This window comes from Ascochyta rabiei, chromosome 1, assembly GCF_004011695.2.
Source record: "Ascochyta rabiei chromosome 1, complete sequence".
Lineage (NCBI taxonomy): Eukaryota > Fungi > Ascomycota > Dothideomycetes > Pleosporales > Didymellaceae > Ascochyta > Ascochyta rabiei.
The window spans coordinates 751,685-778,837 of NC_082405.1; the positions used below are offsets into that span (position 1 = coordinate 751,685).

Genomic DNA, 27,153 nt, shown 5'->3' on the forward strand with positions numbered 1-27,153 from the left:
CTAATGCAAGCTGGCTTCAAGCAGTGAGGGTGTTGCTGTGTCAGAGCTGTTAGAGCTTCGGCGATGGCTGAGCACCCTTGGCCCAAGCGGCATGCCACATCACCTCCGCTTCTCTCTCCGCAAGACCGCCGCACGTCACTCGCACACCAGACTCAACCAACGTCCTAGCAATGACAACAATACCGCAATTTTTGTCAACAGAGCACATATATACATGCAGCTAATCTAATGGATCAACAAATCTCTGATTGTGTAATATGTTTTAGTGACAGCCACGACCAGCTTTCTCGGTCGACCCTCTTGATGGCCTTAGAAGCCCTCCCCACGGTGGACAGACTCTCCGCCTCCATACCACAACGTGCCCATACGATAGTCCAGCCCCGTCTCTTCGCCAAGATTGAATTCGCCTCCTTCTGGTATCTTGCCGTCGTTGTGCTCTGGCCAGAACTCTTCCTCTAGCCAGCGGTTAATCTCCTCGATCTTTGTGATGAACGTTTCCATCTTCTTAGGGTCAGGTGAGCCCATCTCATCGGCAAGATCCTTGGTGCTAATGAAACGACCAATCGTCAAATGGCTCGAAGGCACAACATACCGCGAGTCAACTACAACGCCTGTGTCTTTGCACAGATCGTAGAGATCGCGGCGGAGGTGGTGGTACGTGAACTGGTCATCCTTCGAGCTTCGACCTGAGTGAAGACCTTCGCCGGCAGCGGGTACGAAACTCAACGCGAGGGCTGAAGCATCGTAGCCGATCGTTGGTTTGATGAGCCGAACACGATGTCTGGAAGTGTAATCGGTGATGGCAGGCACCTTGTCGCGCATCTGGTTAACCAGCTTTTGGATCTCTTCTGCCGTCTTGGAGTGTGTAACTTCCAACGCAGTGATGTGCTGGCAATCTCGAGGCATGAGCCATAGATCTACCCCAAATCAGCTACTTGATGCGGGAAAGTGACAGAAACCTGCCTACTCGGCGCAACAGTCAACAGCTCTTGTTGGACTCGGTTTATGAGGTCCTTGATCTTTTGCGTCGGGCGAACCCAGAAGACGAGACAATGCCTTGGATCTACGTAGCCAGGTTCAATAGTCGGATCACTCAACCTGAGCAGGATTGGGTCGATGCTGACGCCCGGGAAGCTCGCATCCAGCATCTTGGCTTTTTGTTGGGAGTTTCTTGCTGCTCGATGGAAGGCATACTTTTTCTGAATTTGCGCCTGCACCGTCTATCAATCAATTTGTCCATCACAGGCCTTGTCTTGAACACACAGGGTCATCTTCACAGGCTGCTATCAATGCTTGATATGGGTTGCTGAAGGACGAGGTGGAGATCCCACTGAGATCTTCGAAGGTATTGCCCGAGGACATGACTGGTGAGAGAGCTTCGATTCGATCTGGCAAGGTCCTCAAGGCCGTGTAATCGCCTCTTATATGCAGCCACAGCCCAAGTGAGTCAAGGTGATTCTCGGCTTCCATCGCCAAGTAGCGCACGTGTACCTTCTTATAAGCACACACCTTTCCTAGCACAGTAACATTTCCGCCTATCTGTCAACTACTTCTGAGCTGCTCAACACACGCCTCGCTCGTTTGGGCTAGCGCGTCTGGACGCGTCGCGTAACCCTGCTCGAAGACAGCTCCACGAAAGATCGCGACCTGACTCCGCTGAGACAACGCTCAGTTAACGCTGCTTGCAGTGCGTCTCTTCTATCAATTACGCTACAATGGACCCCGCATCATCACCAGCACCGGCACCTCGATCCTTACGGAAGCGAGCGCGTCCTACCGGCAGTTCAGTCACGGACACAATTGGCAATGAAGCACAAACTCAACCACGTTTGCCGGTGTTGCGAAAGCGCCGAGCTGTCGAGCATCCGGAAACAGGCTCGCCGGTGAGAGAAACGAGAACGAGATGGAGTACCGTGTCCGTGCGCGCAACAACCGGAGTCGCGCAACAACCAAAAACCACCTCAACACTCAAAATTAGATGAGGCTATAGAGCCACCCACAACAGCTATTATTTTATAATTTTATAGTGTAGTACTAATTAATTACTTATAAAAAAGATGTACTATTTAAATTTAGCTGGTAACTTAACGTTGTGGCTACGTGATGTGGTTTTAAGTAGGGGAGCTAGAGACAGCAATAGGGGACTACAACTACTAACATTATCCCTAGGACTATATTTTTAACGCTTTTTTAGCTAGGTTGCTTATAAAGCTTTCTTTTTATCTTTTTAAGGTAATTATATAGCTTTTATAGTATTAAGCTCTTGTTATTAACACTACTTTTTAGCCTCCTATTTAGCCTTCTAATTTGCTGTATTAGCCTTCTTCTTCTTACGTACCACCTTAGCTGCCTCTTACGCCACATACCTCTCCTCCTTCTCCTTCTCCTTAACTAGCTTCTTAGCAGCTGCTACTTCCTTACTAGTAGCTTTTCTAAGCCTCTCCTCCTTCTCCTTACGTTGTCTGACTTGCTTACAGAAGCATGCTTTGTTAACCTTTCTAGGTAACTAGAACACTACACTACTATAGTACTCCTGCTGTTACTATAAGTCTAAGGTTTTACTCTTCTTTTTATGCTTCTTTTACGTCTTTAGAGTCTTTTTAAGGCTATCTATCTTATACTAGAGGAGTAAGGTTTTAACTAAGATATAGTAGATTAATTGTCTTATCTTTTTAATATTACTCTTACTCTAGTTTTTAACTACACACTATAACAACGTCTCTATTTTAAGCTAATTCTTATTGCTATAAACAGACAATAAGGACCTATCTAAATCTAAGCTCTCTAGTGTTTTAATAAAGCAGTAGAGGATAATGTTAGGATTAAGTAGATAGATACCTGTTGCCTTAAAGGACTTAAGTATTAGCTTTTTAGTAAAGCTACACATCTATGCTAGCTAGAATAGGCAGAAGAAGTCTACTCTAGTAATAGGTGCGTTATTTTAAGCCTTATAGATATATGTTATAACTACTTTTAAGTATACTATTAATAGAGGCTTAAATAGCACTATATTAAGTAGCTAGAGCGTTTAGGTTAAGTAAGGGGGAAGGATAGCTAGGAGGATCTTGTAGTTATTATAGTACTTAATAAAGTCTATTGTTACGTAGGATCTGTAGCTATCTAGTATTAAAAGCCTCTACTTTCTTTATACTTTCTCCTTAGTGTAGCAATTAAACACCTGCTTAAGCTAGGTAAGGCCTATATCCCTATTTGTCCACCCTAAAAAAGATAATATAACTATTATAGAGTGTTTTTCTAGCTTAATTTTAGCTACCTAGTCTAATTTAATACTAGTATTAGCTAACTTATAGATAATGCCTAGTAGTAGTACTATTCTATTACTACACACACACGCTATAAGCGTCTACTAAGCTTAGTTACTATTCTAGATAGATGCTTTAATCTCTCCCTTTATCTACATATGCTTACTAAACATGTGTTTTATCCTGCCTGTAATACTAATTATAAAGCCCTTCTTATCTATATTATATATATAGCAACCCTTAATAGAGTATTTAGAGATTTTATACTGTAGTAGGTTAAAGTAGAGTATATATTTATTATAGAAATTAGCGTTATAATATAGTTAATCTATCCTAGTAAAGTAACATAAGATAAGATAGATAGAGTACTTGTTAATAAAGCAGGTAACCTAGCTCTTACTAACTAGATTTTGAGCTACTAGCAACGCAAAATTCTAGATTATCTCTCTAGTAGGTAGTAAGTAACAAGTACTAAGCAACTCTATATACTTTATAAGCTCTATCTCCTATTATAGCGTTAAACGTTGCTAGTTAATATCCTTAGTCTCCTAGGAGTCCTAAACGTGCTTGTGTCTCTAAGCTAGAGTTACGCAGTTAACGCTGAACCTAGTAGCAAAATACTAATACACAAGTTTTTTGCCTAGTTTTAGCACATTAATTGCTGTAAGCGCTTTTTTAATAGCTGCTATAGTTGTTAAGTTACAACGCGTCAAAGTATGGTGTAGTTGTGATGATTCGGTTGTTGCGCGACTCTGGTCGTTGCGCGCACGGACACGGTACGGCAAGTTCAACGGGCGGTGCAGGAGCAATTCACGGTACCGTACTCGCACAAACACCAAGTCCATAAATCTGACGTACCATGACCAGGTAACTCCAGTTCTTTGGCAACCTCCTTCCACCAGCCGGCCGCCGCGCACACGCTCTCTCACGAAGATCCAGTACCAGCAGACTGCTGTTTCGTATGCCGCAGGCGTGGAGGAAATTATGCGTACACGTGCGTATTTGCAGCTGGGTCCGACGCTTGCACGAGATGTATCAAGGAAAATCACAGGTGTAGAGCAGCGACCGCAGAAGAAGTCGCCAAAAGTGAGGCGCGTTGTCCACAGTGCAAGAAAAGAGGCCTCAACAATTGTTGGTTTGAAGATGGAAAGAACATGTGCGAGCCATGCATCAAATGGGACAAGCAATGCGGCGCCCCAACCAAACGCAGGCTTAATACAAACACTCGCTCCTTCTTAGGACTCAGTACACCAGAATATGATCGACCCACGCCTACCCAAGAGCTCGTGAGAGGGAACGGGCGCCGCAGGTCAACGAACCAAGCGTCTCGCCGTGCCTCCACACCTGCACCTCAGACCACCACACTACCCTCTCGATCAAGAGCAACCGCAAGAAAGAGCACAGCCGCTACCTCGCATTCCTATGAGAGCGAGATCCTCAATGAACCGACGGCACCATATTCGGACACATCTTCGTCCGTAGGTCAGCAGCCCGGCCGCAATGGCCCGAAAGGTGAGACTAGAACAAACAATCGTCTCTCCCAAGTTCAGTCCAAGCGGAGTGCGCCTGGCATCAACAGTGTCACACCCGAGCATGCTGCAGCGCTGCTCAACAGCACACTCATACGTAGTTCCTCGAGGACGTCCACGCGTAACAACATCGTAGCCTCGCGTGCCATTGTACAAGAAGCTACCCCAGACGACTCCGCTGAAGAAGAGGCTGAGCATACTGCTATAGACTACGACATGGTCAAAGTCGAATCGGCTGGCTCGCAACTGATCACAGAGATCAACAATGCTGCACGGCCTTCGCCTTCTCCAGCGATTGAAACTGAGATAGAAGACATCCATATGGTGTACGCGCCCGCCCCAGTTACTGAAATTTTGGCAGCTGGGCCAACAAGCTCACCACGACGTCATGCACAAGTAATTATCCCGCAAACAACACGTCCACGCCGCAGTCGTGGTAGGCCATCGTACGTCGATCTTATTTCAAGCGATGGTTCCGATCAAGAGTCTGAGGACAATGGAAAACACGATAACGAAGACTACGATGAAGACGACGACGATGTTTGGGATCCTCTTGATGCAGACGACGAAAGCGATGTCGATGAAGAAGTAGAGTCCAACGCGACGATTGAGAGCTCAGGAGATGAAAGTGGGGACGACGAGGATCTAGATGCCGTCATCATCGATCCAGAACCCTCGTCTGCACTGCGACGAAGGGCATTACTTGGCTCATCAAGGTCACAGTATAGTTCGGCCCCGAAGCTGGGCAAGGGTATTGATTTGAACCTTCCACCGTTAAGCAACATCCACGACATCTCTGTCGATATGGCATCCAAAGCCAGGGAGCTAGGTCTTTGCGATGTGCTGAGAAAGCTAGCAGGATGTCCAATTGATGTCGCTACAATGTGTTCGGGAACCGAGTCTCCACTTCTTTTCCTGCAACTCTTGTCCGAGGCGCTTGAAGCGGAAGAGCAGCCGCCCTTGAACGTGGAGCACAATTTCAGTGCTGAGATAGACGCTACCAAGCAAGCTTATATTGAGCGTAATTTCCACCCGCCGATACTCTTCAGAGACGTGCGACAGCTTGGCGACGATGCAGCTACGACTGCAACAACAGCTTACGGCGCAGAAGAACAGATTCCAGGCGACTTGGACATTCTCATTGCTGGTTTTGTATGCAAAGACTTGTCCTCGTTGAATAGTCGGAAGAAGACTGTGGACGACCAAGGAGAGACTGGCGATACCTGGAGGGCGATATACTACTACGCTAAGCGATTCCAACCCAGTATCGTTCTACTTGAGAACGTCAAAAGCGACAAGAACGTTTGGGATGACGTGGTTTCTAGATGGTCGAAGATTGGATACGAGGCTGCCTGGGTCTACTGCGACACCAAAAACTACTACCTACCGCAAACTCGGGAGCGGATGTACATGATTGCCATCAACCGCAAGCTATACGGCAAAGGTGTTGAAAAGGCAGTCGCTCAGTGGCAGTTGACCATGGAGAAGCTGCAACGGCAATGTAGCAGCCCTTACGAAGCGTTCCTCGTGGATCTGCCAGTCAGCGTGGTCAACCACTCAATTTTGTCTTCCGAGCCAGAGTGGAGCCTTTGCAAACTGAGGTACGATCAGATACGCTCAGAACAGAGACTGGGTATCCGGCGTCCCATCACACAATGGAGTGAAAACGGCACATTACAGTAAGTAGCGGAGACTGAACTCACAGCCTGCATGATCTTGAGACTGACAGCCCACAGCCCTCCTGACTTTGCGAACCGGAAATGGTACAATTCTCAGTCGTCAAGAGTGTACGATGCCATTGATGTTGCTCACTTACAGGCTGCACAACAGGGTCACGATTCCATGCACAAAATGAAGATATGGGACGTAAGCCAGAACGTTGACCGCTTCAAGACGGGTACGGGTTTGATGCCCTGTATTACCCCAGGAGGCTGTGGTTTCGCCAGCAATCGCCAGGATGCTCTCAACGGCAGTCAGACTTTAGTCTTACAGGGCATGCCCCTCGACAAGCTCCATTTTGCGGGCGAGACTCAAAGAGAATGTCAAGATCTTGCAGGCAACGCAATGTCTACAACGGTGATTGGCGCCTCGCTCATCTCAGCAATCATTCACGGTTACAGGGCATTTCGAAGTAAAACTTCTCCAGATGCCTTCGAACCAAACTCGCAGAGAAAGACGTTACAAAACCAACTTGTCCGAGCAAGTACGATGGCGAGGCATGAACTTCAGTTTGCAGATTCTAAAACCCTTGACGTTACACGACTCCTCCAAGAGGCAGGGCTGGCCTCTCGCATGTGTGCCTGTGAGGGTGATCAGCAAATATCCGAGGTGATCATTAAAATCTGCTCAGAGTGTGGGCACACTGCCTGCGCCATATGCGCATCGAATCCAAGGCACCACTATGTTGACAACATCACAAAAGAAACTCGAAGACAAACACCAAATGAATTTGTCAGCTTTTGGAAAGCACGATTGCCTTCACGTTTGGGGCTGCGAGAATTCCCGAACCTAGGCACTATCGTCTCTCAGTTGCAAAGAGCTCACAACAGCAACGATGCATATGTCAGGAGGATAGCTGAAGTAGATCTAAGCTCGCGACAGTTCAGTTTGAGTGAGTTCGTACGCATTGACAATGGCTGGAGGGTCATATACATCTCCAACGACGCAAGGATGGAACTCTCGATTGGAGCGAAAGTACAGTGGCTGCTTTTCGTTCACTGTTCGCCCGATATTCCCGGTAACAGTGACTTGCGCAAAGCGCTTGAAACCCCGATCGCCCGCGCCACGGTCGACAACTCACTTCTGGATGCTGGATGGGAACTGTTCGTCCCTTCGCACCAAAGCCACTCCTTGCGGATTCGCGGATCTAATGAGCGATCCAAATCTTGGAGAAATCGACTTGGCCTTCCTGACTATCAAACAGAGACCGTACCTGCGCATATCCACATCCAAGGTAACACTGATGAAACAAGTGTTCTTGACGGTGACTATGAGCATCTGTCTCAATGCGGGACTGCCGAATCAAGTTTGTACAAGAGGTCAGCTGAGCCTGTGCTCTATCTGTTTCTCGACCCCAACCCTATTGGCGAGGTGGCGGACGACAGCTTCGTTTTCAGTCGCGATTGTAGCAGGAAAAAGTATGGTGAGTCGCGGATAATCACCACACGATTGTCTCCCATCTGGCGACCATGGCAGATCAATGATGAAGACGGACATGCCGTTGATGCGGTACACGCTGGATCCTGGGTGTATATACCAACAAGGCTGACAGCGTCGACACTTACGCCCACAGTTAGCATTCTAGCACCCGGAACACCGCTCACTGGCCTTGAACTGGAATGCACTAATGCGATTACTGTATTGGATGTACATATCCCAGAGCAGCTGCCCACCCAAAAACTCTCCGAGTACTCCTGGGCTTTGGAGCGTGTGAGAACCGCTCCCTCACTGGCAGGCTGGCAAGCAGTTGGCTGCAGAACCTACGGCGATTGCGTGTGTGCACCAGCCTACCCCAGTCTTCTCTGGAGTGTGGATAACGCAGGAAAAGCCACCCCTCACGAGGACCGCAAGGCAGCGGCTATTTTCGAGCGTGGTTTTAAGACCCGATGCCCTGTGTTCCACATCCAAGCAACGGCCCGCAAGAACCAGACACACATTGAGATTGGCATCAACATATCCTCTCTTATACATCGTGCTCGGGGGCGTCTTGCTCGCTCTGGGAACGTCAGTGGCTCTGTGGCTAGCTCGTGGAGACTCTTGACGGACCATGCTGAAATCGGACCCTCACGATTCCCTAGATTCCAATTGCGCAGCAACGCGACAGATCTGCCCTTCTCTGGACGATTGCGCCTCGAGAACAAGCTGCGGGGAGCTCAACCGCGGTCTCTGACCTGGATGCGTGCTCAAGAGGCCGGCACATCGCTGACCATTACTGAAGTTGAGGAAGCTGTACATGCCAGTCTTGGATGGAGGGCAGAGGCACGAGCTGAAACGTCTGTCGAAGTTCGTGGCGGTGTCCTTGCAGATCTGCCATCGTTTGGCAAGACTGTTACAACTATAGCTTTGATTCAAAGCGAACTCGAAGAGCATCTACCCGAGGATATACTCAAACAGAACCAGTCAGCAGCCAATCATCTACCGAAGCTTATTGACAGCGCTGCTACACTTATTGTGTGCCCACCACACATAGCTATACAGTGGCAGACAGAGCTCGAGCTCTTTCTGGGCGAGGAGCAGTACGCAGATTTCGATGTTCGGATCATCAGAGATTTCGCCGAACTTCGGCGCTTGACCATCGAGGATCTTCAACAGAGTCGAGTTATCGTGGTATCTTGGAGTGTCCTTTCAGATGACGAGTACATATCCGAGCTGGCATGGGTTACGGGCACGCCTGAACCTGCTAGTTCAAGCTGTCGAGCGTTCGATGCGTGGATGGATGGCATTAACCAAGATCTACCTGCTCAAGTCTCCAAACTACAGACTATGGATCTGTTAGAGTTCAAGGAAGCCACAGAGGACCGACTTCAGCAACGTCTACAACAGCCGGAATTTCAGGCAACACTGCCTCTACGATTGCAACACGGTAGCAATTACCAGTCATACGAAGCTATACAAGCCGCTGCCGCTGGGAAGAAAAAATATAATGCTAAACCGTCCTTGAAGCGGAAACCCTCTAGGTCAGATGGCAATGCTGTGCCTTTATTGCACATGTTCCGATTCAACCGAATTGTTGTCGACGAATATCACTACCTCAACGACCATAAGAAGCTCAAGAACATGTTCACCGCGGTCAGCGTCCGAAAGATTGCGGCGCACAAACGCTGGATCCTCTCAGGGACCCCCGCCTTAGCAAATTTCACCGACATCGACAACATCGCGTCTTTCCTCGGCATCAGACTGGGAAGGTTTGCAGTAGGAGCTGGCAAACTGACACAAACAGAAGAGTTCCTAGTTGATGACCAGACTGCCGTGGAGCGGTTCTTGTCCAAGACTGAAGTCATGTCACGTCAGTGGCATCAGGCTCGACACGAACGGGCGCAAGAGTTCTTAGACCTTTTCGTCAGACAGAATGAGGCTTCGCTCGACCATGTCCCTTGTCACGAGGAACTACGAGCAGTCCATCTAGAAATTGCTCATCACGCCGTGTACCTGGAGCTGTCACAGCATCTGATTTCACAGCGAATGCAAGTTAGGAAGCTCAAGAACAAAGCAGAATCCGACAGGACCAGCCGGCTAAACGCCAGTCTGAACAATTCCAAAACTGCCGAAGACGCCCTGCTAAAGGCGGCTCTACTCTACGAGACTAGCAGAGGGGAATCAGGTCTTGACACGCTCGTGCAGAAAAGATCAGAGCAACGCCTTGAGACCGAACGCGAGATCTCACGACTAATGCGTGCCTTTGAAGGGCATAAACGTGCTGGCTTCAAGGGGCTCAAGCCTGCCGATCCGAAGAAGGCGGAGAAGGAGGAGAATACTGTCCCAAAGCTGTACGCTAGCTTTGCACAGGATATCAAGAAGAACATGTGGCTAGGAGATGCTGATGCAACGGCAAATGCAAGGCGTCTACTGAAGAAAGCGGAGGCGGACCCTGCCCTCGGGGGCTTGAAGGAGCTCAAGGAAGTATCCTCAGACAAGAAAGTCAAAGAGGCCAAGACAATCATGTCGCACCTGCGCGAATCCTGTATCGAGCTCGCCTTGCGAACGAGATCAGAACGCTTCATCACAACCGTCCAACAACTCCTGCAGCCTCTGTATGAGAATACACAGGAATGCATACCATGCGATGCTCCGCACTGTCGGGCTGAGGCCACAGTCTCGAAGTTGTATTTGGCCTCACAATGTGGTCACCTTGCTTGCGAACCCTGCATTGTATCGCGTGGAGACGATGAGAACTGCGTGATGCCAGGCTGTAGCTGTACGGTCCAGGGTGTCAATCTGATCAAAGCCACTGATCTAGGCACTACCAAAGAGAAGGCAGCCGGACACAGCTACGGTCGTAAGATGGACGATATTGCGAGCCTGGTCATGGAGCTTCCGAGTGACGATCAAGGCCTCGTCTTTGCGCCGAACGATGAGACGATCGCGATGTTGGGAGAGGTCCTTGATCACTACAGCATCCCATACTACACACCAGTTGGATGTAACTCGCGCCAAGCAGCGAAGATCATTGAAGAATTCAAGGTCAGCGGGAGCGAAGATACCGACGACCGCCCAAAAGTACTCCTACTCAATCTGACGAGTGAGACTTCCGCAGGAGTGTAAGTGACTTTCGGCTACTTGACATCAATGATACTAATGGACACGCAGCAATTTAACCAATGCGAACCACATCATCTTCGTCTCGCCTTTGTTAGTCGAGAGCCAGTATAAATACGACTCGGCGATGACCCAGGCCATTGCCCGTAGCCGACGTTACGGTCAAGAGAAGCATGTGCACATATATCACTTCGCTGCATTACGCACCATCGATGTTGATATCCTCGAGCACCGACACAAACGTACCAACGGCATCACAGCAGCCGACTCGTCTGCTTGCCTGCCACCAACACCTCTTGCGAGGAAGGAGAAAACAAAGTTGATTCAGAACAAGGAGGGCTCCATGGCACTAGTACCAGTACCGTGGTTGATCGATGATGAAGTGCGGAGGAAGATGCGTGTCGAACAGGAGCCGGAGAAGTTTACGTCACTTATCAACTTCTCAGAGATGTTTGAAGATGGGGAGGAGTGATGAGGGCAGATGTTCGATTTTTGCATAGCGTGGATTTCTGGATGTACGAACAGGTAGCATTTTGCACAGTCAGAGCAGGGGACGAAGCACCTTTTCCATCGAGATTCCAGCCCAAATCACGCAGCAAGGTTTTGTTTTGAGATGTGCTGCGCAACTCTCCATTACAAGTGACTGAAGATGACCTGATGATGGAGTTCCCAACTAGTCAGGGATGGAAGTGAATGCCCTCATTCTCACACAGGTATCTTAGCATGAGTGTGTGTCGTAACCAGACAGCGTTTTCGATGCAGCCTCCGCAACGTCGACAGCCCAAGTGTGCAGTCGTGATGTCGACCGAACCACTTGACTAGAAGAGAGCATGCAACCACAAGAGAGAAAAACAACAACATCATCAACCCGACCAACGCACTTGACAGTTCAATCATGACAATAACACCACGATTCCAGAATCCATCGCTAGCCACAACTAGCACATGCTCAGTCGAGAGACGAACGGCTAGCTGCTTACCTACAACCCCCCGTCCTCGCCGGACCAGGCACGACATCAACGCAATCCACTCGTCAATTCGCTTCTTGAAATACTCACTTGTCCCTTCTGCATCTACATGAACATGCACATGCACACACCCCTAAATACACGAAACACGAACCACGAAAGACTGCACACGCACCCCCAGACCACACGCCCCAGACCACGCACCCCAGACCACGCACCCACGCACCCGCGAGACGCTCACCGGAACCCTTCTCCACACCCCCCCACCACCCTCCCCCCCCGCAGCACAGCGCACGGCGTTTCTCACACGCAGCTCCTGGAGACGGGCGCGCGTCTGTCTGTCTGTCTGTCTTCTGTCGGTGGTTAGGCGAGTGGACTGGTGGTGGGCTGCAGCGGCCCGAGACGCTGGTCTAAGGAGTGCAAGTGGGAGTGGGAGTGGGCGTGGGCGTGGGCGTGGGTGGCTTCTAGAATCGGTGGTGTGGAGTGGTGGCGTGGTGGCGTGAGGGATTAGGGTGGTGGTCAAGCACGAATGAGTCGTCTGGGGCTTTCCGTGTCTGATGTGAATACTGGAAATTGTCACCGTCACAAAAAAAAAAAAAAAAAAAAAAAAAAAAGACTATCAAGTTGGGCTGAGATGAGTCTGTAGGGCAGCAACTGAATTTCCTCCGTCTGTAATCGAGATGGTGCCAGCTAGCAGCGCCGTACCTTTCCAGACGGATTTCCATCTGTCTCTATCCCTAGCCAAAAGCAACGCTGCGTGATCATCATGTCGTCCTACATGCCATCGTCAAATCATCAGTCCATCGTTGCCGTCCTAGGACTTCCCCCTCCTTTTGGTGGTCAAGGAAATAACTTCGCCAAACAGAAAGGGTATTAAATCCATCCAGAAACCGAAGAACCTCCCAGCGCGAGCCGGGAGCAGGTATAGAACAAAACCAAAGTATAAAGATGCTCGCAAGAAAAGGACATGAAAAGCGCAGGAGATGGTGCAGTAGATCGTTCCACAGCAGCCGTGATACCCATCTTAGCGTCTGAACCCAACAGATGAGTCCAGCTCCCGCACATGCATCGTGTCCGTGTGCGTGAGCGTTCCAGTCTAGCAAACAATGATAATGTGACCTGCACTGTCGCGGAGGAACGCAGCAAACAAACAAGAAAAGCAGTAGGGGAATCGAACCAAAATGTGCAGAATGAAAAGAGCAAAACCAAACTTTTGCAGCCGACCACTCCACCAAGCGGCAGCGACGTCAGCCTGAGACTTTTGGTGTAAGCTCGGCCATCCTGCTGGGACTCAAAAACGACGAGGGCAAACAAACTGTGCGAAGCGTAGTACCGAACATGAACGCAGGAGACCGATGTGAGGAGATTGCGCGTTGCAGCTCTGGAGCCACTGAAGGTCTCCTACTGCACAAAGGTCATGCAACCCTTTAGTAACGGTACTCGGGCTCTCTTCGCTCCGTCCTGCGCGGCTGTCGCTGAAGGAGACGTCGCGGTTCGCTTGGGTCCACTCGTGACTCTCGCTTCCTGCGACTGCTCTGTGAGCTCCTTTCCGTCATTTCCTCAGCCTCTCTTCGTGGCTGACTGGCAGGCATTATGGCTCTTCTGTCACCCCTGGTGCTGCCTCTCTCGCTTCGGTAGGTGCTTTCGCCGCCGCGAGCGTTGCCGCTGATGACCAATTCGTTCATGCCATTCTCAATGGGAACCAGCTGTAGGGTGCGACCCTCCATGTCACCGTTCAGGCTGAGGGTAACGGGAGCATCGTTGCCAATCCGCAGGCGAATCTCGCCGCCGTTGTCGCTGCCCTTGCTGCGAGAAGATTCGGCCTCTGAGGGTCCCCCGGAGGTGCGTGACGATCTTTTCTTGGCCATCTCGTAGGTCTGGTCAGCGTACGTCTCGCGATCACCACGTTTCGCACTGATGTAGTCCTCAGCATCAGCAGCCTGCCTGACTTCAACCGGGCGCTGATGTCGTCGGCGGGACTCGGTGCCGGTTTCATGGCGGCGGAGTGGAGCACGTGCAACAGGCTCGTCTTCCTCTTCATCGTCATCGAAATCTCGTTCGTAGTCATGGCCAACGGCAACGTTCTCGTAGACTCTCGAAGAGCGGTCGGGCCGCCTTGGTTCGTTGTACTTCTGCTGGCGTGTGCGGTGTTCCTGGAAGGTCCCATCGTAGGCCTGTAAAGACTCGCGACGGGATGACCTAGAACCCTCCACAATGATACGAGCCTGCGGACTATCGTACGCCGAATGAGACTTGACAGGAGGGATGAGTGGCGGTCTGCTCACAGAGGCACGGCGATCGGCTCGAGAGTCGCGGCGATGACGGACCCGAGGATCATGTCTCTCAGGAACAATGACTGTCTGTGGACGCCTTGGCTCGGGCGCGGGAGGAGCAGGCATCGTGTTGGCATGGCGTAGGCTTGGACGCCGCTTGGAGGCACCCCTTTGAGATTGAGAGTCTGGGGGAGCCATGATCATACGGGGCCGTTGGGGAGGATACTCTGGTTCGTATTCCTCCTCGGACCCTGTCTCGGACTCGGATTCGGACTCGGAATCATCATATTCTTCCTGGTTGCGATAGTCACGACGCGGCTGTTGACGTTGGACCGAGGTTGGAGGCGGAGGAGGGTTGGTGTGGTATCTTGCCGAGGGCATGTGTCGGTCGGTGCGCTCCACCTGCAGAACGGGTGTCGTGGGGTATCCATAGCCAGACGACGCAGAGGCACGTGCCTGTAGAGGGGGCCTTTGCTGGTCGTAGACGGGCTGCATCTGCTGGGCTTGGTAGAATGCCTGCGGCGGTGGGTTCGGGTTCGGGTTCGGGTAGGGTTGCATGTGGGGAGAGGGCATGGGGGGTTGGCCGTATGGCATGTTGCCATAGACAGCTGACCTTGAGAGTGGTGGACCGTGCTCCTGAGGCGGACTCGGGTGGGAAGCGTGCATGCCGGGCTGCGGCCAGTTGTAGGGAATGTCTCCGTGGTAGCTGGTGGGTCGGCGAGCGTTGACGGAGAGTCGGCGTGAGATGGCGGGTTGAACGACAGGACCACCCTGTGCGTGGTACGTTCGAGGCGCGCGGTTCTCCCTCGACGACGCGTTTTGGTACTGCGCGGGGTCTGAGAGCTGCGAACGCGTGTCGTAGGGATGAGGATAGGAGACGTCGGGGGCAGACTCGGCTGGCTGCGTGTGCAGCATGGATGGACGGCGTGGCTGTCGCGGCCGAGCTTCGATGGCATCGGGACCACACTTTGTGCAGCCAGGTACGGTGCAGTCATCGAGATTCCGGCTGTCCCTGCGTTTGGGTGTTGGCTGGGTGATGGTAGGGCGTCGGTCGGCAGTGGGAGGCCGGCGCGAGGCCTGCGAGTCTCTTCGGGACAGTGGCTGGCGTGCAGCAGGCTGGGCGCTTGGAATGCTCTGGGTGCTCTGCTGGCGCGGCTGGGGAGGCCTGGGAGCTCTCTGCGCCGGCGTGGGCGAGGGCGCGGCAGGGACAGCGGGGGCAGCGGGGGCAGCGGGGGCAGGGACGACGGGCTGGCTTCGCTGCGACGACATGGCACTTGCGGCGGAATCAGCGCTACTCATGCCGGCGACAGATTGGCTGGAATACCCAGAGTCGCTCTTGACGTCCGAGTTGCTTGGTACTCTGCCCGTAGGGGTCTTGTCGAGGCCCAGCTCCTCGGGATTGGAGCGCTTGGTGCGGACGTTGGCCTTGCCGGGCGAGGGGTCTGGGGTAAAGGCCTCGATGCGGACCCCGTTGCCACGACCGTCGTCGGAGAAGTAGTCCTCGACGGTGGCCTGGTGCGGCTTCGCGTCGGTCGCCATGGTGGCCGCGGCGCCCAAGGGGATCTGAAGCGTCAGGCGGGAGGGTGGACGAGCGTCAGGCTGCTCGGTCGGCGAAATGCCTAGCGGCGGGAGGCTATCGATCAATGACGGTCGGCGGGCGATCGACTGCGACTGCGACTGCGACTGCGACTGCGACTGCGACAACAATTAGGCGACGGGCAGCTGTCGCAGAGTGCGCATGTTTGCACAGGCGGCTGGTGGAGGTGGGCTACCGGCTCATGTCGAGTGTGCTGGAAGAGAAGGGGGGGGGGAAGGGGAGCGGGGAGCGAGGAGCGAGGAGCGAGGGAGTGCAGGTGAGATTGAGGAAGAGAAAGATGTCTGGGGGTGGGGTGGTGCGCTGCAGGCAGACAGGCAGACAGGCATGCAGGCATGCAGCGTGCACGCCGTTCGGGCATCGACATGTGCAGCGTCCAAGGAGAGCCGGCCAGCAAAAATTCGAAACGGCCCAGGCGGGCGTGGTGCTAAACAGGCCCAGCAGCCCAGCAGCCCAGCAGGCCCAGCACAGTACGCAGCTAGCGGCTAGCCTCTCATGCGCTGCGCTGCGCTGCGCTGCGTCTAAACGTCGTTGGGCGCGCACCGCAGCCTGCTCGACTGTTTGCACGTCACGTTTGGCGGCCGGCCTGCTTGATGCCCATTGCCCGCGACGCCCACCTACTGGCCTGGTGCTCGCCGGCCGCTCTCGATGCGCCCTCTGTCAGGCCGCTGCCAGCCCCCTGTCACAAGACTGGACTGCCCTCCCCCTTGAGCTCGCCGGTGCGCCGTTGTGACGCAGCCTCCATCGAGCTCTGCATATGGCGAGCGCCCTGTTGCTGCCGACAATGCACGGCTGGCTGCGCTTGTGTCGCCGTCGTTGCCTCGCCCAGCATTCCTCGGGACGGAGCGAGCGTCATCACGGATACTCGACACGACTCGACATTCCACTCGACACTCGACACTCGACACTCGACACGAAATTCCACTCGACTCGCCAGGCAGCACCTTGCAACGATCAACGTCTTCTGTGCGCGCAAGGATGCCCACTCCTGCCCTACCGGACGGGCCCCTGCCGTTGGGCATCCCATCCCCAGATGCGTATTGCGCAAGACACCTCACACACACGTGCATCATGACCGGCGCAAGTGGGCACTGCGCAGAGAGCGCCGTGGGGGACGAGCAGAAGCCGGGACTGCCCGCCCCTCTCCCTCACCATGCGAGCACCTGTCCACTCCTTCTGCTCGCCGCCCACACTCACCGCTTCGTGCACGCCTCCCATTCATGACCGACCATTTTACAACCAGCGCCGCAAGAGCTCGGCTAGGTCGGCTAGCTTACACCACAGGCGGCAGCTAGTCCTAACCCGTGGCTAGCCTCGCTGATCCGTGCTCTCCCTAATCCATCTTTCGTCTTACCTCTTCTCTAGCTTGCACCGCTTCAACAAATCTCCCCACGTTGCACACGGTGAACCATGGCAGGACCACTCGTTCCTAGCTTCACGGCCTTTGCTCTCCATCCTTCGCAATCCGCCGTCATGGCAGACGCACGAAGCCGTGCACACTATGCGCTCTTCCCTCGGCCTAGCCACGTCAGAGCGCGTCTACCATGCAGGAACAGCACACAGCCATCAAGCTCGCAACACTTCATTAATGTCGCACCGGCACGGAACATGTCTCCCTTTGCCACCCACGTCTGTTCCATCGCTCAGCATCGAGGCTGCCTTGACTGCCAAGTGCCGGCCACCTCCCGTCTGCGAAGCATGGCCGTCCAGAACTGCCACCCACTAGCGCACCACGTCCGGCTATTGGACCAACGACATCAAGACAGCTGTACCCCGTGTAACCATCTCGCCTCGTTCCGAAAGCTCCCCTCATCACGCGCGCTGACGAAGCCCTGCATTTCCTACCCCGCTACCACCAAACATTCCGGTGAACAGACGCACAGCATCGTCTTGTTTCATGCCCTTTTTGACAAACCTGGGAATCTGTCCCAAACGTTGACAACACCTCAGCAGCACCTCAGCAGCAGCTCTCGGCTTGCATGGACGCGCAATCGCTGATAGACCGTTGCCGTGTCCCAGGCAACCGCTGGCAGACTCCGTTCCACGTTGGCCAGATGCAGTGACCATCACTCGGCAAGTACAACACACACGTGTTCCGTTTCTGCTTGATTGAGCTACTCGCATTCCTTTCCACTGACACTGCTTACCATTCGGAGATGCCGGCCTCCGTTCGCTTTGCTGCTTGGCCGGCCGTAGATGCAAACCGTGACCCAGCCAGCCCGAGTGAAAGCGTGCGCCCATGGCCAATGGACCCCCACCATCTCCTCTCCAACACCCATGATTGCAGGTTTCGGTAAAACAACGGCTGCTGCCCTTGGGCCTGAAATCATAGGCCGCTGCCTTTCCAGCTCAGTGGCGCTTTGGGACGCGTTGCTTTTTGGTTGTGCTGCGCAGCATGCGAAAACCGACTACCAGGTCGCAGAAGGAATGTACGCACGTCCAAAGGTGGATGTCTTTGCACTGTCACGCATGGCACTCCGTGTTCAGTAACGTGAGTGAGTGTTGCTCGTGATGACGTTGACGGTTGCCAAGTGCATCCTTGCTCACTTCCGAGTCTACAGTTCGAACTTCGAAAGCTGAGTGGACGTGACCAGTGGCTCACCTCTACATGCCATCCCACTGCTCATCTAGCGACTTTGCACCAGAGACATGGCACTGGACTTTCTTGCTTCTTACATCGTGCGGTTTACCTGCAGCTGATTTCACCCATGAGAAGCCGAAGGCACTGTACACTTGCTTTGCGTCACTGCTCTCTCAGCGCCCAGTCAAGAGACTCTACTCTCTACAGCTACGACGAAGCTAACGTTGTGGATGGTAGGGAATCATCACACCCACGTTCGAGCTCCTCGCTCGTAGGCTAGCGTTGACCAAGACTAGCGTGCTCGGCTACGCCCACTCACAAGCACCACCAAAAAGTAAAAACTTGTGGGACGTCTACCCAAATTGGCCTCGCCTTCAGCCCTTCTCGATTACCCTTGATAACTCCTCCGCATGGGCTTTGTTGACATGTTGGGTAGATTACAGCCGCAGACTAACCAGCTTTAACAGCACAAACATTTTCCACCATCCTCGCACTGGGCTCCACCACCACCAGCACGATGAGTCACTGCTCACATTCCTCAGAACATCGAGTCCTTTGCTGCCCGAAAAGTCCCTGGTTGGGTTCCGAGCGGGCGGTAGACCAGCGTGCTGTTCGCATGGCTGCCCAGCGGGTCCACATTTGGCGTTGGCGTCAGATTTGCGGTGCATTCAGCCCAATGAGTGACCCACCCGGCGGCTATTTAGGGCTTTCGACGTCTTCAACACCACCTCGTCGGCTTTTGCAAGGGTTGTACAAAGAGGAGAAGAGACACTCGTGGCAGTCTTGTATGGACATTGATTCACCCACGGTCATCAGTCGAACAGAGCACACGGCTACGGCTGCGGCCGGGTGTCGAACGCGCCTCGTGCCGTTCCGTGCTGGATGGTCTCTTACCGAGCGGACTGCGTAATTCGAAACATTCCGGATGGGTGTTGTGTATCATCCGGACCATGCATTCATTCAACCTGATCCAGCCAGAGGGTCCAATCACGTATCCTGTTAGCCTCCTTCTTCCGTCTAAACGGTACACAGCAAGTTCAGAAATCTATTCCTTCTCTTCACCAAGCTCGTCAAGAGCCATGTTGCTGCGAATCAACGTTGCAAGATTCAAATAAGTCGTCTTTTCCTAGCCGGCGCACACGCTCGCAGATCGCAACAACGTAGGTCACATGGTGCTCAAACATGAGTTTGACTCTCCACCAACTCAAGACCCAGCACACACCGTTTCAAACAGCCCACTACACCTCTCGTCTCGTCTGAGTCTAAAACGACTCACAGACCCCCTCCCCCACAATTGCCAGCTCACAATATATTCCAACCATCTCCCCGGCTGCTTATCTAATCACCACTCCCACTCTCCCACCATCCGAGCGGTCGAGTCAAGTCTCCTTGGTGTAGCTGGTTATCACGTGGGTCTCATAGTCTCTCCATACTGTGACTGCTGTCTTCTGCAGCGGATATCCCAAGGCCGCCAGTTCGAGTCTGGCAGGGGACATGTATTTTTGTCTCTTTTTCTCGCTGGGGGGTGTGTGTGTGGAGGGAGGTAAGTGGGTAAACAACGTCTTTCTTTCTCCCCTCTTTGCAAGGAGAAGACTGCTTGCGGTGTTGGTGCGGTGCCTGCTCGATTCTGGGGATGCCTGGGGTTGCGCTTGGGGCAATTGGGACTTTGTTTCAAAAGACGCTTCTGGTGCTGGGGGTGCTGACGTTGACGCTGACGCTGACGCTGACGCTGACTGGATACGGACTACGGATGATTTCTCTATGTCTTGCAGGTCTGTTGGCCTATGAGATATGTTTCGTCCTCGGCCATGTCTAAGGCGCTGAATGTCTCCCCAGCGAGATGACAAGTTCTGCACTTCCAGCTTCTGCCTCGAAGCCCGAATCGCCTTTCCCAGAGGGAGAGAGAGAGAGAGAGAGGGAGAGAGGGTCGCGGGTTGCCAACTGCGCTTGACGCTGTGCTTGCATTGTTAAAAACGACAGCCTTAACGTCACTGTGTGGGCTGATATCTGCCCAGCAGGATTCACAGAATACAGACATGCGTTCTGTGCAGTTTCGTCCTGCTCAGACACAGCCATTGTGTCTCTGGAAGACTTTTGGTTCGGGGAACTCGTGCGGCACCGCTCGCTGTATCTCTCTGCTGTTTTTCTCTTGCGCTTCTTCAACTCGCTTCACTGCTCCAACTGTCTCTCTCTCACACATGCGGAACATCTGCGTCCAGGTCTCCATGACTTTTGCTTTTCTTCCCACCATCGTGCTGGATACACGGTGACGTCTTCTTAAAAGCCCGTCTATCACGTCTCCATGTGAGCTTCCGCCTTCTTCCAGAGACCATCCATCGAACACGAAATGGCAATTCCTGTAAACTATTTTTTTTTTAAAAAGAGAAAGAAAAAAAAAAAAAAGGAGGAACAGCACACAACGTCTTGAACCGGGGTTGACTGAAACGATGCAAAGCCCACTGTCTACATGATCTTGAGACGACGGCAGCGACATCATTGCCCAAAACAATGCATCGGCAGAGAGCACACAAAGACTCCCTCCCCTCCCCGCGTTCGTACAACCTTTCGCCCTACATCGAATTCAAGAACAGAGACCGGCGTGTCTGAGAGCTGCAGCTCGAGCCGTTTCCCCCCGAGCCACCCGCTTGCTTGCTATCAGCCATCTGCATGTATGATTTCTGTTCGGTTCCGACGCACCGCTAACTACCACCCTAGCCAACACGTCTCCCGGCACCGATTCTCAAACTCGCAATGAGGAATATCCCCATCTGCGACCTTTCTCCCTTTTCTAAACTGAGAAAATAAATACACTCTCCCATACATGTGCTCTCACCCCTTCATCCCACCCATCCCTTTCCACAAAACACGCAGAATCCAAACTCCAGATCCACATAGCCTCCTCATGGCTGTAGCTTCCTTCACACGTGCACCAAGCCCACCCAGCACGACTGCACTCTTCCTTCGTTGATTCTGTAATGTTCTACATTGTGGCTGCTCGCATGTGTGCAGCCGTTCCTCTACATGGACGCCATAGCTTCCTCAAATACGTCGCAGTCTGACTGTTGGTGAAAATAGCTCTCTCAATGTCTGCAATCCACTCATGACAGGATGAACAGATTTCAACTTCGGACTCAGGATATCTCCTTGTATTCACTTTGTACAACATACGTCTCGAAATGTAATCAGAAGGTTCATTGAATTGATCGAGTAGTAGAACCTACCCAGCAGACCAGCTGCGACGAAGGTGAAAACTCAAGACCACGGTTATGCGCTGAATGGTTGGGCCGTGCCACGCTTCAGGTCCTCGGCTTTCGCTTCCCACTCTACGATGGCATCATCTTGATTCGGCTCGCCAATCTTCGACAGCTCTTTCCGACCCCAAAGCTCCTTATGGGTGTATTGTTTGCCATTTGCTGGCGCTAGTCGCTGAACCGACCTCTTCCCTGGCGCTAGTGTATCGTCCTCGCTCAAATCACTACCACCTGCACGTCCAGGCAGATTGAGGAAGCGACTCCAGGCTTGCTGTGCGCTCTCTAGAGAACCGCTGGCACGAATGGTCCGCAGGATGGCTGAGCTATCGATGAGTTCGTTTTGCAGCATGGTGGTTTGCAGCGTCGTAATACTCTCTTGTAAGACGCCAATGGCCTCCGAAACTGGCGAGTTCATCTCACGGTGCCAGGCGCGCCCAAGTGAGGTAAGGCTCGTACTCAAATTGGGTATCGACGAGACGTAATCGGTGTACGGCGTTGACAGATCTGTGGTGGTGTTCTCGAGGGTAGGTGTACTGGTCGGAAGGGTTGAAGGGAGAGCCATGCTGGAACTCAAAGGAAGCGTTGGCGTCCAAGCCGACGGTAGAGTGGTATTGACACTCGGGTCAGTCGCGTTGGTAACATTCATGGAATCGAGCCAGGCGGTCTGTATGCGTGTCAGTAATGATAATGATGCATGTATGGGATATTCATACCTTATTTGTGTCAATCTGAAACTTTGACTGCAGAATCGTACTTGTGACGTTATTGATGAGATTTGCAGTGCCCATTTGACTGCTGTCGCCGAACAGGCCCCAGCCTCGGTTAGGATTGTTCAGATCGCCGATAGTGTTCGCTGCCGCATTTATGACGACCCTCAGATCGACCAGGTCCTGGACTGCTGGCGTCGCCATAACCGCAGGCGCGAGGATGATACCGGTGACAAGCATGGCTCTGAGGGCTGAGCTGACCTGAATTTGTACGTTGAGCATGCTGGTGCTGACCGACGACAGGCAGGCGAGTCGTCAGGTCGGGAAGAGAGGAATGTCAAGGCGGAGATGGGAAAAAGCGATGCTGGTCGCTAGGTATGTCGTAGGTAAAGGTGTTGGTGGGTGATGTGGGAAGGTGAGAGAGTTGAAACCACAACAAGAGGCTTCTGATCATGTGGTTAGCGCTCTTGAGAGACAGGCAGCGACAACGTGGTTGACCTGGGTGCTTGCTTTGGCTTGTGCGGCGTGGCTTCCAACTTGACTGGTTTGTGCGTTTATCCTAGCCAGAGGCAGTGACAATCTAACGATGTCTCATTTTGGAAGCTGCCTCAGTCACCTCTTGCAGCAGCTTGAGCCTTTTCATATGCCCGCCACCACAGTCCTATGTTGGTGGCCACAAGCAGGTCCATCATTTTCAAGCCCTCGTCTTCCAGGATAATCTTGCCCAGCTTGGCTTGCTTCCCACCGAAGCCACCTCCCGCAAACTCTTGGCCCAAAGACAAATCCATACGGTCCAATGAGCTCCTTGCATCATCTACATTATCATCGCGGTTCACCGACACCGATGAGTTGTTGCGACTGTGTCGTCCTCGCTTAAAGAACGACGATCTTTTCGAAGATTCTTCTTTAGGTGACGGTGCTTTGTTGGCACTTGGCAGGTTGAACCGCATTTCGCTCACGGTTGCAGCAGCAGGTGGTCCACCCTGTAGACCAGGAATAATATGTCGACACTGTACGAGTTTTAGTTGAGTGCGTTAGTGTTGAATCCAAGCCAACCGACGTACCTTCAGCGAGCCACCGCTCGCTCCAGTAATAAACTCACAGCGTCCATTCCAGGGGCTCGTGAAGACATATCCTCGAAAACTCGACTGCCGCTCGGAAACTTGAAGTGTACCGTATGCCTGGTCTTCTCGTGTCAGAAACGATGGCGAGGGTAAGGGTTGATCCGCAGATGATCTGTCATCGTAGTTGCTCCTTGAAGTGGGCCGACTAGAGTTGTAGTCATGTGAACCGTTTTTGCGGTGTCCAAAGCCCCCACCATGTTGCAAGCCCTCCATCCATAAGCGACGGCGGAAAACGTTATCGTCCTTCGATGAAGTTTCTAGGTGGTGGTCCATACTTGAGCGCGGCGGAGCATTTGATGTTTGGTGGGACCGAATGGATAAATCGCTGGCACGCGCAGGCAAAGAGGGTCTCTGCTCGTAGTCGGAGTGAAGGAACTTGGAATACCCAGGATTCGATATTGCGATATACAACGGAGCACCTGGTTTCCGTCTTGTGGCGGATTCGGCCAATCCTGCAGATGAGACCTCGGTGATAGTAGGATCGTCGATTCGAGCAACGTTCCATTGAGCGCCAGATGCCGGATCTCGTCGAATGAGAGTAAGTGATATACCGGTGGGACAGGTGTTGACGTCCGGTCTCGGTTGAAATGTCGAAGTATCGTTCTCTGTCTCCGACCGACTCGAATCATAGGATCGACGTGGCTCGTACCCAGGAGTCAGCATTCCTGGTCTTTGAGCATAATGGCCCGCGCTGACGTTTTGTCTGCTCTCAAAGTTCGGGATAGGAGTCAGGGTTCCAGGTACAGGTTTACGCGACGGTGCAGCTGTTGGCGTATTTGCAACAGCCTTGCGCTGGATTACCGGCGTAGAAAGTCGATTTGCGGCATTTGGTCGGGTTTCTGAAGAATTCGAGTACTCATAATCTGGAAGGCCTATGAGGTTGACATCTTGAGGGTGTTCGACGTGAACAAAATAAAGAGAGCTTTGAATGTCTTCTGCTGTGACCACCTTTTCGCGGGGTTTCATGGGCGAAAGAAAAACATCTACGAGAACGTTAGACCTACATCACCTACGCATCACAGCAGTCGTACCTTTGCTGCCTGGCACACGAGCGATGTAGAGTATTAATGGCTCGTGCTTCACATGTGTGGGGTTTCTTGGATATGCTGGTGGATTAGATGCGAGTGCTGTGAGTGATGAGAGAGATTTGGCTTCAACAGCCATCGACGACATTTGAGCGAAAGACTATAGCAGCGGAGCAGCCGGAACGATAGGGTGTTGGTCTTGGGACGACAGGCGCTACAGAAGACAAGGCAGCGTTAGCTCGCAGATCATATATGAGGCAACACAGTTGAGGTTGTGCTTGCGTTTGCTCTGGGTGGCTGTGCATGCGCCTCCAGGTTTATCGCGACCAGCAAATGTGCTTGCAACGCGTGTAGCAAGGTACAAGCGGTCTGAGTCAGTCAGCCAAGAATACTATTAAAGTGTAAACGAAGCTGATGCCAGTTCACGAGCGCTGATGCGCCCGCTTGGGCTGGCAGGAGGTTGGGGTCGCGCCTGGTCATTGGTCCGTGCGAAGGCGGTGACGAGGAAGGAACGACTTTATTTTCTATAGCGCCAAATCGAAAAGTCGTATCGCCAAGATTTCGCATTTTACCCTGCACACGACCTCGTTGCCGCAACTTCACACGCCGACGTCACGGCTCGCTGAATAAACCTCACTCTCTCTCAAACACGAACACGTGCAACTTGCTTACTGTGTCACTATGCCTGACGACCTTGAGGTATGCTGCAGAAAGGCGCCCCCGCACCATTCTTGCCGCTAACTGAGAGCTCTAGTCGCGCTTGAAAAGCCATGCCCGGGCCTTCGAAGGATTGATGTCGCTGATCCCAGCCAAGGAGTACTACGGAAAGGACGAGAGTATTACAAGTGTACGCATCACCGCGCTAGTGGCACCAGCTTTTCGCTGACATGCTGTGCAGACACAATGGCAAAAGAAGAAGAAGCAGACCACCGAGGAGCGCCAGGCCGCCAAGCGAGCGAAGCTGGATCCCGCATCACATAAGACTGCCCAGGATGTACTGGACGAGAACGCACGCAAGCGCAAGCGCGAATTGGAAGGTGAAGCTGAGGACGATGCCGTGTCTGAGGCGCCTTCTTCAGATCTTGATATGGACATTGTAAAGGAGACGCCACTTGAGGGGATAAAGAAAGCCAAGAAGCAGAAGACGAAGAAGGATGCTGAGGCGGAGCCTGCAGAGGTCGTCAGAGAAGGCCGGACATTGACAAAGGCTGAGATCAAGGCTGAAAAGAAGAAGGAGAAGAAGAAGGAGAAGCAAACACAAAAGAAGAACAAGGAGGAGGCGAGGAAGGCGTCGCAGGCCGAGTTCAAGGAAGGTCTCACTGCACCGAAGGAGACCAAGAAGCCTAAAGAGGTTGATGTCGACGAAGAGGAAGACGACGAGTCTGATGGTCTTGAGGACTCAGAGGACCGTGTTGAGGCTCTGGATGTCAGTGGCCTTGTCGATGCCGAAGAGGGTCAGTCCACCGCTCCCACCAGTACTGCAAATTCCAATACCTCTACAGCAGCGTCCGACGCCTCATCTTCGACCTCCCCAGAAGAAGCACCTTCAAAGAACGCAAAGAAAGAGAAGAAGCCCCTACAGATCGATGAGAAGAGCCAGGAGGAATTCAGAACACGACTGAACGCCAAACTCGAGGCAATGCGGGCTGCGCGCAAGGCCGACGGCCCTGATGGACGACCTGCAAAGAACCGAGCCGAGCTCATTGAAGCCCGACGAAAGAAGGAAGCCGCTCGCCAGGCGGCAAAGAAGGCTGGTCGCCAGGAAGCCAAGGAGGACGAAGCTCGCCAGAAAGCAGAGGAGCAGCTCGCACGGATAAGAGGCGGATCCGGCTCACCCTCGATCTTCCCCGCACGATCCCCAGAACACGAGCGCAGCTTCAACTTCGGCAAAGTCGCCTGGGAAGACGGGCAGGAGCTTGAAGGTGGCCTCTCTAAATTCCTCGAGTCCCGCAAAAAGAAGGGCAAATCCGACACCAAGACTGCACTCGAAGCCGCCCAGAAGAAGCAGGCTCGCATCAACAGCTACGACGAGGAGAAGCGCAAAGACATCCAGGAAAAGGACCTCTGGCTCAACGCGAAGAAGCGCGCGCAGGGCGAGAAGGTCTTTGATGACGTCAATCTGCTCAAGAAGAGTCTGAAGCGCCAGCAGAAGCAAAAGGACAAGAGCAAACAGGAGTGGAAAGAGCGCCTTACAAATGTCACCGAGGGCAAGGAGAAGCGACAGAAGAAGCGTGAGGAGAACCTCAAGGCGAGGAGAGATAGCAAGGGCGTCAAGGGCAAGAAGAAGGGTGCGCCCAAGAAGGGGGGCAAGAAGCCCGCAAAGCGACCTGGGTTTGAGGGAACATTCAAGGGGAAATAGACGTGTAGATGAGATTCAGGACGCATATATGAAGGGGGAAACAATGTGTAGGATGGCTTTGCTGGAAGAGGAAAAGGACTGTCTTGGGCTGGAGCATCGCATTGCGACATGGCACAAAATCTGGGAGGGCATTTTGGCGTTTGATATCCCATACAGTGGCTGGCATTGTCTGGGCGTCAGGAGTATGTACAGCGTTGAATACTATGACGTCTTTCGAGGACATA

General features: G+C 52.7%; 6 protein-coding genes and 1 non-coding gene across 7 annotated transcripts, besides 17 other annotated features; 3 read left to right on the forward strand and 4 right to left on the reverse strand.

Annotated features, from left to right (window-relative positions):
* Positions 1-309: 309 nt before the first annotated feature.
* EKO05_0000198 (uncharacterized protein) lies at positions 310-1,362 on the reverse strand (the record flags this gene model as incomplete). Its single annotated transcript, XM_038936817.1, has 3 exons — positions 310-917; positions 968-1,211; positions 1,264-1,362. The coding sequence occupies 3 exons, from the start codon at positions 1,360-1,362 to the stop codon at positions 310-312; spliced, it is 951 nt and encodes a 316-aa protein (XP_038802736.1).
* A 547-nt stretch (positions 1,363-1,909) lies between these two features.
* Positions 1,910-4,029: a mobile genetic element.
* Positions 3,275-3,344: a tandem repeat.
* Positions 3,998-4,042: a mobile genetic element.
* A 375-nt stretch (positions 4,043-4,417) lies between these two features.
* On the forward strand, positions 4,418-11,519 carry EKO05_0000199 (uncharacterized protein; the record flags this gene model as incomplete). The annotated part of the gene is made up of 3 exons (XM_038936721.1): positions 4,418-6,471; positions 6,529-11,049; positions 11,099-11,519. The coding sequence occupies 3 exons, from the start codon at positions 4,418-4,420 to the stop codon at positions 11,517-11,519; spliced, it is 6,996 nt and encodes a 2,331-aa protein (XP_038802737.1).
* Positions 5,298-5,331: a tandem repeat.
* Positions 11,520-11,880: 361 nt separating the features above from the next.
* Positions 11,881-11,915: a tandem repeat.
* Positions 11,916-12,155: 240 nt separating this feature from the next.
* Positions 12,156-12,242: a tandem repeat.
* Positions 12,243-12,347: 105 nt separating this feature from the next.
* Positions 12,348-12,376: a tandem repeat.
* Positions 12,377-12,429: 53 nt separating this feature from the next.
* Positions 12,430-12,473: a tandem repeat.
* Positions 12,474-12,601: 128 nt separating this feature from the next.
* Positions 12,602-12,629: a tandem repeat.
* Positions 12,630-13,442: 813 nt separating this feature from the next.
* EKO05_0000200 (uncharacterized protein) lies at positions 13,443-15,827 on the reverse strand (the record flags this gene model as incomplete). The annotated part of the gene is made up of 1 exon (XM_038944635.1): positions 13,443-15,827. One exon carries the CDS (start codon positions 15,825-15,827, stop codon positions 13,443-13,445), a length of 2,385 nt encoding a protein of 794 aa, XP_038802738.1.
* Positions 14,041-14,104: a tandem repeat.
* Positions 14,532-14,570: a tandem repeat.
* A 123-nt stretch (positions 15,828-15,950) lies between the features above and the next one.
* Positions 15,951-15,990: a tandem repeat.
* Positions 15,991-16,187: 197 nt separating this feature from the next.
* Positions 16,188-16,223: a tandem repeat.
* Positions 16,224-16,766: 543 nt separating this feature from the next.
* Positions 16,767-16,797: a tandem repeat.
* A 3,049-nt stretch (positions 16,798-19,846) lies between these two features.
* Positions 19,847-19,958, forward strand: EKO05_1t3. The gene has a single exon. It is a non-coding gene; the product is annotated as a tRNA-Met (tRNA).
* Positions 19,959-20,161: 203 nt separating this feature from the next.
* Positions 20,162-20,197: a tandem repeat.
* Positions 20,198-20,356: 159 nt separating this feature from the next.
* Positions 20,357-20,388: a tandem repeat.
* Positions 20,389-20,840: 452 nt separating this feature from the next.
* Positions 20,841-20,866: a tandem repeat.
* An 861-nt stretch (positions 20,867-21,727) lies between these two features.
* On the reverse strand, positions 21,728-22,703 carry EKO05_0000201 (uncharacterized protein; the record flags this gene model as incomplete). The annotated part of the gene is made up of 2 exons (XM_038936658.1): positions 21,728-22,378; positions 22,428-22,703. 2 exons carry the CDS (start codon positions 22,701-22,703, stop codon positions 21,728-21,730), a joined length of 927 nt encoding a protein of 308 aa, XP_038802739.1.
* A 326-nt stretch (positions 22,704-23,029) lies between these two features.
* Positions 23,030-24,511, reverse strand: EKO05_0000202 (uncharacterized protein; the record flags this gene model as incomplete). Its single annotated transcript, XM_038936494.2, has 2 exons — positions 23,030-23,431; positions 23,486-24,511. 2 exons carry the CDS (start codon positions 24,509-24,511, stop codon positions 23,030-23,032), a joined length of 1,428 nt encoding a protein of 475 aa, XP_038802740.2.
* A 740-nt stretch (positions 24,512-25,251) lies between these two features.
* On the forward strand, positions 25,252-26,929 carry EKO05_0000203 (uncharacterized protein; the record flags this gene model as incomplete). The annotated part of the gene is made up of 3 exons (XM_038936644.1): positions 25,252-25,269; positions 25,325-25,417; positions 25,469-26,929. The coding sequence occupies 3 exons, from the start codon at positions 25,252-25,254 to the stop codon at positions 26,927-26,929; spliced, it is 1,572 nt and encodes a 523-aa protein (XP_038802741.1).
* Between the last annotated feature and the right edge of the window lie 224 nt (positions 26,930-27,153).